The sequence below is a fragment of the Lactuca serriola genome, chromosome 8 (assembly GCF_051521515.1).
Source record: "Lactuca serriola cultivar US96UC23 chromosome 8, Lser_US96UC23_V15, whole genome shotgun sequence".
Classification (NCBI taxonomy): Eukaryota; Viridiplantae; Streptophyta; class Magnoliopsida; order Asterales; family Asteraceae; genus Lactuca; species Lactuca serriola.
In genome coordinates, this window is record NC_136415.1 from 123,700,978 (window position 1) to 123,714,826 (window position 13,849).

The 13,849-nt window shown below is 36.4% G+C and overlaps 1 protein-coding gene and 1 long non-coding RNA gene across 2 annotated transcripts; one reads left to right on the forward strand and one right to left on the reverse strand.

Annotated features, from left to right (window-relative positions):
- Positions 1-6,725: 6,725 nt before the first annotated feature.
- On the forward strand, positions 6,726-9,280 carry LOC145069866 (thioredoxin reductase NTRC-like). The gene is made up of 8 exons (XM_079016810.1): positions 6,726-7,122; positions 7,278-7,851; positions 7,958-8,237; positions 8,329-8,436; positions 8,531-8,617; positions 8,685-8,789; positions 8,893-9,023; positions 9,112-9,280. Exons 1-8 carry the CDS (start codon positions 6,837-6,839, stop codon positions 9,170-9,172), a joined length of 1,632 nt encoding a protein of 543 aa, XP_078872936.1. The 5' UTR covers positions 6,726-6,836; the 3' UTR covers positions 9,173-9,280.
- A 3,076-nt stretch (positions 9,281-12,356) lies between these two features.
- LOC145069220 (uncharacterized) lies at positions 12,357-13,849 on the reverse strand. Its single transcript, XR_013689370.1, has 2 exons — positions 13,095-13,849; positions 12,357-12,716 (listed from the first exon to the last, which is right to left on the reverse strand). It is a non-coding gene; the product is annotated as an uncharacterized LOC145069220 (long non-coding RNA).

Consider the following 13,849-nt stretch of genomic DNA (forward strand, 5'->3'; position numbering starts at 1 on the left):
CTATTTGTTAGACTGAACCAGGCGTGTCGTTCATTCGATACTATCCTGGAGTCTATGATTCCTTGCCTTAGTCAGCAGTCCTCACTGCTGAGGCATATGTCATTTCCCTGATGTCGTTTGCTTTCTTTAATAATCAAATTAAGTATTTTGATAATGATAGCAATTAAGGGAAAACTACTTTTTACCACATAACACTGACCAGTCTTGGTAGAAGGCTGCTTTTATTAAAGAAAATATAGGATTTTCTGGAAAGAACTCTAATGCACAGTAAACACTTAGACTACTACTTTATAAAGTTATTTGATTAAAAACATCACTAAATGCTTATGAACTCACCAGCATTTGTAAAAATACTGATACTCGCTTTTCAAATAACTTGTATTCTCAGGTTAGCATTAGACAGGTACATCCCTGGAGCAGCTGATGAAGATAGCTTAGTGCCATGCCGTACTTACTTATATTTACTTGTTTTACTTCGATGTATTGTAATGTAACCATGTAAAATTATTACTATTAATGCATGTGTTGTGATACTTGACATGACGTCATCCACCCCAGAACGTTTCCGCCGTTCCGGTTTTGGGGTGTGACAGAAAATTAGCTTAATACTAAAATGTTATGCAACTTAGCTAAAAATGCATGAAAAAAAGAAAAAAAAAGTAAAAGAAAAGGGAAATGCCCCACCCCAAGCTTAAGAACAAGCATTGTCCTCAATGCTTAAGGAAAGGGCGGAAATGACCTAAATCGGAGGGTTGGGTAGAGCATAAGGTTTTGTAGAGGAGGAAAAATGGTGAATAATGGTGGTGGTCTCGCGGGATTCCGACCGGTAGATCTCCGGGAAATCGAGTTTTTGTGTGGAGCGCGGGCGGGGCGCGGGCCGCGTAGAGGCCGCGTGTAACATTCTTGGTTTCCTCTTGAGTTCACAGAAGGTCCAGAAGAATTTTGGGTCAAAACACGCGGACCGCGTAAAGGCCGCGTGAACTGAAGCTCAAAAAATACTAAGTGTTGAAACCAGCCCCGCGGGCCGCGTGGAACCCGCATGCTGGCCGCGTGAGCTGAACAGGGCTAGAGGTGATTGTTTTACGCGGGCAAGGAATGGGCCGCACATAAGCCGCACATGACCTTATGCGGGCCGCGTGACTTCCTGCACCTTAAAATTTGAAATTTTTCAAAAACTTGATTTTTGGCCTAAATGATTCCCGCGAAGTCCCGGTTTCAAAAACACAATAAAAGGTTTGGACCAAAGGTGAGAATAAAGCTTAAAATTTTTCAAAAATGAACATTTTCAACACAAAAAATTTTCAAAATCATTTTATTCGGTTTATAAAAGACGAAAGCACAATGCTTCCCAAAAATGCCCTTCTTTAACGTCTTTGGCGAGACGCCTCCAAACTTCAATTTAACACTTTGGGGCATCCAAATGGACGACATCTTGGACATTTGAATCAAAACCTTCATAGAAAGGTTTCAACCGATGTCCATTAACATTGAAAATTTGCCCTGTGTCGACATTTTTTAGTTTCCACACCTCCATTGGGACTCTTTTCTTGTATTTGACTTTCTTTTTACGGGAGAACCATACCGGACTTAGACCTTTGATAATAGAAAGCATCCAACCATATTCTTTATTGTACTTGTTTAGTAAGGTGACCAACTCTTCCATCTTTGACATGGTGGTCAAGTTGGTGACCGGTTGGGCATCTTCATTCTTGACATATGTATCCTTTAAAGGGTCCGACATATTTATCATTCCCGGCTCTTGTGGTTCATCTACCAATGGAGTTAGTTTCTCAATGGTAGTGGGTGGCTCAACCTCTCTTTTGTTAACCCCCAACATGTCCTCTATAGTTTCATTGACATCTTTCTCAATTTCTTCTTCCTCCTTGATAGCCTCTTCTACATCTGCTCCTTCTTCCTCTTCTTCACATAACACTCTTGAGCCATCAAAAATTTTCTCATCTTTCAAAGGAATGGCACATGTGCTATGACATGAGCTCTCTTCAGATGGTACTTTGTCTTGAGCTTCCATTATACTTATTGTTTGAGAAAGTTGTGTTATTTGTTTCTCTAAGCTTTTGAGGCTAGCTTGCGTTGTTTCCTGGAAATTTTGAGTAGATGTGGCAATGCTCTTCACAATGTCCTCTAAGGACATGCTTGGCATTTTAGGTTGTTGAGAAGGTGGAGGATATGGATGTTGGAACTGTGGAGGTTGTTGGTATTGGTCACTTTTCCAACCTTGGTATGAGCTTTGGTATTGGTTGTATCCCCAAGCTTGGTTGTTGTCCCACCATTGATCATGTTGAGGTTGATCATAACTCCATTGGTTTGACCAGTAGTAGCTTCCCTTCTCTTGCACTTCTTCCCATTCTCCTTGTAAATATGGACACATGTCGGATTGATGTCCATTTTGGGCACAAAAATCACAAAGAAGAGGTGTGGGCTGCACACTTTGGTCACTTTCAATCATCATAACTAACTGATCTAGATCAGAAAGTTTATCTTCAATGCTAGGAATGTTCATTCCCGAACCACACTTTTTTCTTGAATTTTTGAGTTTTAAACTAGAGTACATGCACAATGAGATCTAGGCATAGAGAAACAAACTGATTAAATCAAAACCAATCCCCGGCAACAGCGCCAAAAATTTGGTGGTTGTCGAGGCCAACACAAATAATAACTCTAAATATTACACACTAAAATAGTGTATAGTGGTAAAGGGATCGAATCCACGGAGATTGGTTCAATTTATAACTCTATGAAAAATCTCTTTGTAAAAATACTTGTAAAATGACAATAAAAATAAAATGGGGGGTTTTGATGTTTTGAAATACTTGAAACAAACTAGAATTAACTATGATTTAAATAGACAAATGCAACAAAAATAAGAGTTTGATGTAAAATCAATAAGGGAGAGATGGTTGACTTAAAGTTTCCTCACTTTGACTTTTGATGAACATATCATTAGAATCCAATGGTGCAATACTTTGACTTAAATCCTTAATTTGGCTATAGCAATCCAAGGAGCTTGAGATTACCTAGACTTTTCTTAATTGTTGAAATGGCTAGAGAAGCTCATAACAATTTCCTTAGTCAAAGTCACTAATTCCAAATAGCATGTAATTAGTGAAATTCAACTAGCATTAAGAACCAAAAAGTCACCAAATTCAAGAGGGGTCAAATGCTTTCACCACCATGTTGGAGGAAATGTTTTTATGATTGTGTGAAGCAAAAACAACACAAAAATCATTTGTTGCTTGCTAATTTGAGGATCATTTACTTAATCAAGAAATTAGCCAACTAATCACCACAAACATATTTAAACTCATGAATAAAAACATACTAGTAGTGATTATATGATAAAACACAAAACAATTCCATAAAGATTTAAGAACAAGTTCATGGATTCTTCAACATCCAACAAAAGTTCAAAAGATTCAACAAAAAGTCAACCAAGATTTGTTTAGCCAAGCATGGCTAAACTCAAATGAACAAAGTTAGATAAGATTGTACCAAACATTTGACAAGATTCAAGAGATGAAAAGAAGATATTCTTCAAGTGTTCTTGGCCTCCAAAAGTGCTCCAAACTCCAGAGAGAAAGTCTCCAAATCGGACCTTCAAGATAAGGCTAAAGAGGCACACCAAACTTCCCAAAATAGAGCTCTTAGCAAAATCCCGAAATTGCCCTTGTTAGGAACCACGCGGGCCGCGGGGAATCTTACGCGGGCCACGGGCTCTGACGTGTAATTTTGGGCTTCTTCAAGTTTTGGGCCCCCACAGGTAATCCAATGGCCCAGTTCGAATCCAATCAACTCCTAGCCCATTTTTCTTCAATATTTCTTCAATTAAAGCCCAATTTGTCCATCCACGTCACTCTAAACTTCCGCAAACTCCCAAATATTGATCTTGCACACTCAAGAATTCTCCCGCGTCTTTCAAATTTAAAGCTCAATTCTTCCAAGCCTTCAAGCAATTGACAAGTCTACCCCATGAGTCACCTTCATAGCCATCAAGCACGAAATCCCCAATTCCTTTCAAGCTCAATCGCCTCCCAAGAGTGCCGCCCCGCTAGTTTCCAAGAAAATCTGCAATAATGCTCAAGAAACTAGAAACTACTCCGAAATGGTCATAAAAATAACAAAAGGGAAAATATGCATGGAAGTTAACTAAACTGCGAATGAAATGTACTAAAATAAACTATAAAAAGAAGTAAATAAAATGAAGCTATCATAAAACAATAGCAAAAGATTCATGTAAGTGATAAGTAGTGAGGGAAATGGGAAATCAAAGGTCATAAAAAATCAACAACCATTTTGTCACAAAATAATGTGATGGTTTAATCATTTAATACAACACACTGATAGATATTCATGATTTTTATTAAGTAGTTGACTCAGCTGTATCTGCATAATTCTTTTGAAATAAGTAGGGGTAGCAAACAATTATAACCATGACGTGTCAGTATGTTTAAATGAGAATTGAAAAGCATTGAATTAAGTAAAGAAACGAAAATGATGAATGGGAAATGTGTAACTTACAGCGAGAAATCTGAAAAGTTAGAACTACCGAATCAAATCTAGGTTACTCTTTGGCTTGGATTTGAAATTGGATAAATTAGGGTTACCTTTGACTTGAAATTGGAGAATCGGGTTTGCCCTGTCTTCGTCTTTTAACTATTGGGTTGTCATCATTTGAAGCTTGGATAACCCTCCAGAAATACAGACCAGAGTATTGGGGCGCAACTGAAACCTATTCGTTTGTAAATCGTTGGAGCACCTCCTTCATTCTCTTCTTCTTCAGCCAATAGAGGAAGAAATTCATAATAGGATCGAAATTATTAGCAATAGGAAAAAAAACCCAAATCAGATGAGTAGAATATCAATCGATAAAAAGCATAATTGACACAAAAAGAAAGCTAGGTTTCCGTGTGCAGGTCGTACATAAGATTCACTTGGGACTGACTGTGGATTGATGGGTAGATGGCGACGCAGATGTAACTCCGGTTTTAGTCTTCAGTATCAGTCTCATTTACAAATCAGAAAACACATCCACTCCAACATCAATTACAAAGCACAAAACACATACCCAAATAAAAAATGAACGATGACATCAGGAGGAAGTCGGAAGTTGCAGACGTCAAGCACAAAACATAGGGAAGTGTAGACGACGCCATGGATAATCAAATAAATTCAAAAGGAGAATGTTCCTGACCTGAATGATATTGTTGTTGTCAATAATTAATTGTTGATTCCAAAATCGAAACCAGAAAACAATTAGGGCTCATCTGGATGTTGTTACGTCGCCTACAAACAACCTTAAACCTGTTTGAAGCTTCAATTGAAGAGGGAAGACGTAAATTCCAAATATCATTAGAAGCTGTGAAGAATCGAAAGGAGAAAGATGGAGATCAATATCAGGCATCAGAAAGGAGAAATATCTGGAAAGCATGAAAGAGGGGAAAGCAAAAAAAGATGACCATATATGGGAAGCAGACCTTAGAGGAGAAGCGGAGGAGGAACAATTCTTCTTCTATGTTGATGCTTTTAGACAGAGACGGTGGGTTTTGGAACCGATGGAAGCTTCTTGATGTGTAGTAAGATGGAGCGGTGATGTGTGAAGAAGAATGCGGAGGAGGAATCTGCCAGCAGCAGCACCGCCGACGTGCGTTGTTGCATCCCCCTCTTCCCTGTCGATCTCGTCCAACATCTCAATGAAGCAACTGTTCTATGGAAGACGATGGGTAAAGTAAAACTGCTGCAACCAAAGAAGATGAAAGGAGTCAGAGAGGTGGTGTTGATATCAGTGGTTAGATGTCGATGAAGAGGATTTGCGAGCACGCAACAGGATGTCGATGAACGAATCAAATGGCGAAGATGAATGGGTAGTGAAGAAAAAGGGAGAAACGGTGGAGACGAAGAGGGTTGAGGAAGGATCGAGATGAAGGCTGTGGATTATAGGATAGTGAGGCGGTGACCATGGTTCAATAAGAATCGAGAGTGTAATAAGAATAGAGAGATAAAGCGGTGACGGTGATATGGATGAGTACATAGAGAATAGTAAAACTATAATTCAATAAAAGAAGCAAACCACTTTTGACATTTTTAACACATATGTAAACATGTGGACTAAATATGTCAAAATTACATCAAGAATATTATAGCTAAGGGAAAACAAATTTAATATATATATAATTAGTATTAATGATTCATCATCAATTATGCCATAGCCAACCTACACAAAATAATTCATTATTCACACTGCCACACATTTTTAAACCTTAATTTTACATCTTAACAATTAAATTGTTAATATATTGTGTACTTATGTTTATCATTGTTAAATATACATGCCTGCTTCTTTACAATGTGATTTGCAATGTATAAAAAACTCTAAAACAAGACCAACAAAAAATAAGAGTTAACGTTGATACTAGACACTAAATAGTAAATTTATGTTCATATAATAACTAAATTTTTTAATAGTTAGTAATATTTTGTTATTGATTCAAATGGTATTTACGACCGATGATAATATATTAACTATTTTGAATAAAATTAATAAATTCAATGAGTATTTATAACTTAAAAATGAGTTTAATATGTAAATAAACACAAATTCAATAATTCATTGCCTAATTTCAACCTTAGCCCAATATTAAACCCAATTAACCTGAGTGTTTTCTTTAAATTAACAAGCTATCGAAATTCCAAAGTTTTGTTAACATTGTTCGTTGTCCGTTTTCCCAAACCCAACATATTTCCGTTGTGGCTTGTCAAAACGTTCAGGTGTCCGTCAATTGACATTTGGGTTAGTTGGGGTATCGTCCGATTCGAACCTGATGGCTACAACTGCGCAGGTGGCCAACAGCGTCGGAATCGGAATCGGAATCGGCATTGCCGTCGGAAAAAATAGTCTCGGCAGCCGACCGACCTGTACTAGGTCCAGTCCCTCAACAAACGCGAACCGAATCTTTTTTGGATTGAACAGCCAAGGCACTAGCACTCTTCGGTATGACTCGGTCGCTGCAATCGGTGGCCAGTTCCCATATTACCACCGTTCTCATCCGCCGCTGCCGTTATCAGTAACCGTTAAGGCTTACTCGGCTGATCAACCTACTTCTCCAGGTTTTAACTTATTATTTTTTAAAATCATTTACGTATGTATCCATGTGTATGTTTAAACCTCAAAATCAACAAAGCGAAGTAGAAAGAGGATGTGGTTTGCATTGATCTGAAGGAAACGTTGAGAGTCTAACCAGTATTCCATGGAATGCTTTCAGGTGTTGAAAATTTGGTGATTATAGGTTCAGGACCTGCTGGTTACACAGCAGCAATCTACGCAGGTCGTGCCAATTTGAAGCCTGTAATGTTTGAGGGATATCAAATAGGCGGTGTTCCTGGTGGACAATTGATGACCACCACAGAAGTTGAGAACTTTCCAGGGTTTCCAGAAGGAATCACTGGTCCAGACTTGATGGATAGGATGCGTAGTCAAGCTGAGCGTTGGGGAGCAGAGCTTTTTCAAGAAGATGTTGAATTTGTTGATGTGAACACCAGTCCTTTCACTGTACAAAGTAGTGATCGCATAGTAAAGTGTAATAGTATCATAATGGCTACAGGGGCGACTGCCAAAAGGCTTAAATTACCTCGTGAAGATGAGTTCTGGAGTAGGGGAATTAGTGCCTGTGCAATCTGTGATGGAGCTTCACCAATTTTTAAGGGTCAAGTTCTTGCTGTTGTTGGAGGAGGTGATACAGCAACTGAGGAAGCAATATATTTGACTAAATATGCAAGACATGTACATTTACTTGTGCGCAGGGATCAATTAAAGGCATCACGAGCTATGCAGGACAGGTTAGAAAATATATGATCATATCATATCCATGTCTTCATGGAAGTAGTTAAAAGACTGGGATTCTTTCTTCTTTGTATAACAGGTTGATTATGGCGAATGTTTCAGAGTTTTTGATAATCCAAATATCACGGTGCATTACAACACAGAAACAGTTGATGTTGTGAGCAATAGTAAAGGGCAGATGTCTGGTGTTTTGACCAAAAGACTTGATACAGGAGTGGAATCAGTATTAGAGGTCAAAGGATTGTTTTATGGAATTGGTCATTCTCCAAACAGTCAATTGCTGGAAGGTCAAGTCAAACTTGATGACACTGGATATATTTTGGTTGAAGAAGGCACTGCAAAGACTTCAACTGAAGGAGTGTTTGTTGCAGGAGATGTTCAGGTAATTTAATTTGATAATGACCAATTCAACCTTATCCTTTTTTATACTTTACGATTTATATCCAATATATATATATTTTTTATATATATAGGATCATGAATGGAGGCAAGCCATAACTGCAGCTGGATCAGGGTGCATTGCTGCTCTGTCAGTGGAGAGATATCTTGTCACCAATAATCTTCTTGTTGAATTTCATCAGGTATTTATTTCACCTTTTTTTTTTTTTTTTTTTTTTTCATATTCCTATTATATATATGCATAAAATGTGTCATAAGCTTGCAATTTACTTGCAGCACCATGGTGAAGAAGCTGAAAAAGAGGTCACAACAAGTGATGAAAAAGAAGGATTTGACATTACACTTACAAAGCACAAGGGACAGGTATTTGACATTTATACCCTTATTTTCACAATATATTTTTTCTTATTATTATTTTTTTAAATAACAGTATGCAGTGCGTAAATTGTATCATGAAAGTCCACGGCTGATTTGTGTGTTATACACAGCACCCTCATGTGGTCCATGTAGGACATTGAAGCCGATCCTCAGCAAGGTCATTCATTCATTAATTAATGTTATTTCATCTTTTTAACTTGAAAGAAAGAAACTTTGGCTAAAATCCATTAATAATTGGTTAATGAATGAAAATGAAACAGGTGATAGATGAATTTGAGGAGAATGTCCATTATGTTGAGATTGATATAGAAGAAGATCAGGAAGTTGCTGAGGCAGCAAACATCATGGGTACGCCATGTGTCCAGTTCTTCAAGCATAAAGAAATGATCAGGTTGCCAAATCTTTTAATTCTTTTCCTTCTTAATTTCCTATTTTAGAAACTCTTTTCACTCTAACAATGGAATTGAGATATTATGCAGGAGTGTATCCGGGGTCAAAATGAAGAAAGAATACAGGGAGTTTATCCAAGCAAACAAGTAAAGCTTATAATCACTTTCCTAGATTTGTGATACAATTTTGATATGTTAAACTTGTTGCTTGCACAATGATGGTTAAACTTTTTAATTTATATTTTGGATAATTTCTTAATTGTAGAACTTCAATATCATCATCATAATATATATATATATATATATATATATATATATATATATATATATATATATATATATATATATATATATATATATATATATATATATATATATATGCTAATACTATTGGTTTTATTTTTGTTGAGATTCATGCATTATCCTCCCTAACCTTCTCTGGAATACTTTTGTTTTCTATATAAATTTCCTATATATGCACTTGTTTTAATCAAATCGATGGGTGGAATTCTTACTTAAATATGATATGCTATGTTTTGTAAATTGATTGATTGGATGACCTAATTAAAATGCAAAATTTAATTGAAACACAGTTTTATAATTAGAAGAAACCGAGATCACCCTTTCTTTTTTGTTCCTTCCTAACATGTATTTTTTTCATTAATATTAAGTAATTTCTATTGATTTCCTTCATTCCAATATAGAGTAAACAAAAAACTTGGATAATTCATGCCTTAATTTTGGTACTGTACATTGCTGTATTGTAATCAAGAATTTTGGTAAAGCACACTGCTATTTTTGGAAATTTTGGTAGTGTACATTGCTGTTTATGGTTCCCCAAACACACCACCCCACCTATAGAGTCTGACTTCTTTATTTTCATCTTTCAATGTGAAACCTACATTTCCAAGGCTATCACCATGATCCATAGTTTGACGTGGCACGGGCTTAACGCCGTGGTCACGGCTAAACACCGCCCCCTCCATTTCGTTTTTGTCCATTACGAGCCATTTCTTTACCCTTCGTTGCCCCTATAACGATTCATAACGCGTAGAACGGTCACTTTTTGACCGTTGACGAACGGTCAATATCTAAAATAAAATAAAATAAACTTATTTTTTATTTTAAATATAAATACACATACAAACATAATTTTAACCACACAATCTTCTCTCATATTCATTCTATTTTCAACTTAAAAAAAACCACTTTTCCTTTGAACCAATATGGAGCAAAAGCCTAACACCCTATCTCTAAACACAAACACATCCATTCCAATGGGGTTCGTATAATACGAAAGTTATATGAACATGTTCAACTCAAACTCACCCCTAATGCAATTTCCTACATCCCCTTACATGTAGTAAAACCTAAATCTTCAACAAAACATTTTCGGTGTTTTCACTTCCATGCAACAAACAACCACACAACCACTACCAAAAACTTTTCCTAAAACACAAGCGGGAGGCAGTCGGAAAGGAAGAGAGAAAGGAAAAGGGAAAAGGAAAAGGAAGGCAGTTTCAGATACGGAAGAAGATCCTCCACTATGTTGGACACCGGAGGAAGAGTACGCATTGGCGGTGGCATGATCTGGGACTTCAAAGAGTTTAACCATCGGAAATGATGTGCGGAGAATTAGGTTTTGGGAAATCGTGCGTGGCAAATTCCACGCTCTTATGAAGAAACAACCATATCACAATATTGATATGCTTAGTAGCAAGTGGACTCCGATTAATCATCGGCGCACCCAGTTTAATGAGATTTTCATGAGACTAGAATCGCAAAAAAAAGGTGCAAATGATTTTGATGTGTACAAAGCTGCGTGGGAATAATATCAAGTCGAAATGGGGCACACTTTCAAGTTTGAAAAAATATGAGAGATTGTCAAGTTAGACCCAAAACGGATTAAGGTGATAACATCGTCAGAGGCACAATCAAAGAGGTCTCACAATTATAGTTCATTTGATGTTTTCGACACATGAACTAACATTGACCTCAACGCGACACGAATGACATCCCCGACGACATTGAATAGATCTTCCCCCATGCCGATCGATCGGACGCGACAAAGCAAAACGCGCTCAACGTCACGCGGACGAATTTGATAGAAGGGCACAAGAGTTGGCAGAAATGAAAGCGAAGTTCGACCAACACAATGTGATCGTCCAACAAAAGGTTGATGTGCAACGTGAGCACTTGGAGTTTCTTCGTAAGCAAGCAGAGAAAGATCAAATGGTGAAGGATTAGCGAAGAAAATATGGGACTACGAGAAGCGCAAGTGCCCCGGAAGATGAAAAAGAAAATCGAAAAACAATATTTGGGTGATTAGTTGATCGGTTTTTAGTTTTTAGGACAATGGTTTTTTTTTTTTGGCGTTCAACGTTGTGTGTTTGTTTTTTTTTAATTAAGCTTTTAATGTTATGGTTAATCTAAAAGTTAATTAAATTGCATGTTTCGTTTTTTTGAATTAATCCAACGTGATTAAAAAAAATATATTGAACAAAAAAATAAAAAATAAATAAATTGAAAAAAGAAAAAAAACCAAAAAATAAAAATAAAAAAAGAAATGATGACATAGAAAGTTAAAGATGTTATAATTAGTTGTCAATTTTCTCACCATTTTGACATGACATATGAGGTGTCACCTTTTGGATTATGATAACAACCCTTAACTAGTTGTCCACACCCACTATTTTTACTTACACTGCCTCTGCCCTTTGTGTCCTTTCCGATTTTATTTCAAACCAAAAATAAAGATAACAAATGAGCTTAATATAAGGTGAATCCAAGATTGCAAAATAATTTTAAAATATAAAGAATTAAAGATAACATATGTTTGTAATTACCCGTACCATATGGATACAAAATGAGACTTGCAAGTCATTAACCATGTATTTTGCTATGTGATACTATATGTTCATAATATACATTTATAACTAAGTAAATATGTTCTATATTTAATCAATATCAATTTATGACTTTTCTCTTTTAAAAAATCGAAAATAAATTATGTTTAATTGTTAGAAAATTTCAAGCTTTTATACATGTTATATGGAAAAATCTTTCTATCGAGTTCGTTTTTTAGTATTAAATCAAAACTAAACATTCATATAACTTACTAGATTAAGGGGGATTTTCTTGGTTAAGTCTTGTCAAGGTAAAGTGACCGGATGAGCAATGATGTTTGTGTGGACTGTAAACCGTTTAAAGGGTCGTTTGATAGCTGCTAATTGGGTTAAAGTTGACCGGGTTTGAAGTTCTGACTGAATTAATTTTTGACTGAAACTTGTTGTTTGATTTGCATCTAATTGACTATGCAAAATGACCATATACCCTCAAACAACATTTTTCGCATACATAGATATAGACAAATATACACACAGTTCGTTTTTACATAACTTATCAACATTTTTCAAGTCCCTTGGCTTCCCTTTGTACACACATCAAACTCGTCAACCAACAATTTGTATTGTGACAATTAATAAAAATAAACGATAAAATAAAACAATATGGTTTGAGAGTGATTGCTAATAGTAATTGTTACAAGATATTGACGATTCTTACAAGTAATTACTATACGAATAGAATCTCAAATTCGTACTTTTATAGCTTTAGACACGTTGACTACCATCTTCACAGTGTAACATTCATTGAAATTCTTCTTTATTATCACCGATCCAAGTTGGAACTTTCACCTGTTATCCAACAATCAACAAAGAACAAAAAAACAAGTTTATAATTAGAATGCAGTTTCTGCTTCTTCTACCCACCCACTGATGTTAATATCAAGTTTGGATATCGCAAAAATCCTAATAGGATAAATGGTTGATATGTTATATTTATAATGGAGTCTATTTCATTCTAATAACCGATTATTTTCATCGAAACTAAAATAGAAAGAATGAAATTGAAATAAATGTATGATGAAAGAATCAACATTTTGATCGGAACTCAAAAGCCATAGAAAAACAAAGCTAAGAGTTGTTTAATTAGAACCCAAAGGATTAAGAATAATTTACAGAGGATTAAGAAGGAGACGAAGTAGTACATGGGTTAAGAAGGAGACAAAGTACCTTTCGTGACCTGTGTTCAAGATTGGGGAAAATCCATGAACTACAAATCTCTGAACAAATCCATGTAGAGAGAATTTAGGGCAGATCATGAACTACAAAGCTCCAAACAAATTGGGGCAAATCCACGAACAAAGGGATGAGCTCATACATAAACAGGGCAAGATAAAGTGAGTTCACTCTCCCCAACTTTAAGTAATAAAGCAATCACAACTTCATCAAAAATCGGGAATGTAAGTAAAATACTTGAATTAAGAGAGCGAGAGTTGGAAAGACGACGGTGGAAAAGGTTGCGGGCAAGGAGGTTGCGCAGGAGAAAATGTCGGTGGTGGAGTATCGACGACGATAGTGGTCGATGGGAGGGTTGGAGGCAGAAGAAGTCGTTGATGGAGCATGAGAAGGGGTGGTCGGCGTTCGAGGAAGAAGCGCCATAGTTTTTGCATCCCTTCCAACTATACTAAGCAATTACCCTTTGCATATTCCCTTTAAGAAACCACCATCTAGCCCTATTATTTTCCTACAACCCCATCCATCCCTTTATCACACCCTCAAAACACACATAGAATCTATTGAAATACTTTTTCCCATCTGACATGTCGTTAGCTTCTATCCTTACACCATATGACCAAAGTTTGGCATAGTGTTCCTGTTCCACAAGATTTCCTTCGATCAATGTTGGTGCATATTTTTTAGCCCTCCTACATTGGACAAGGCTAACTTGTATGTGAAACTTCTTTATTACAACCAATCTAAGCTTT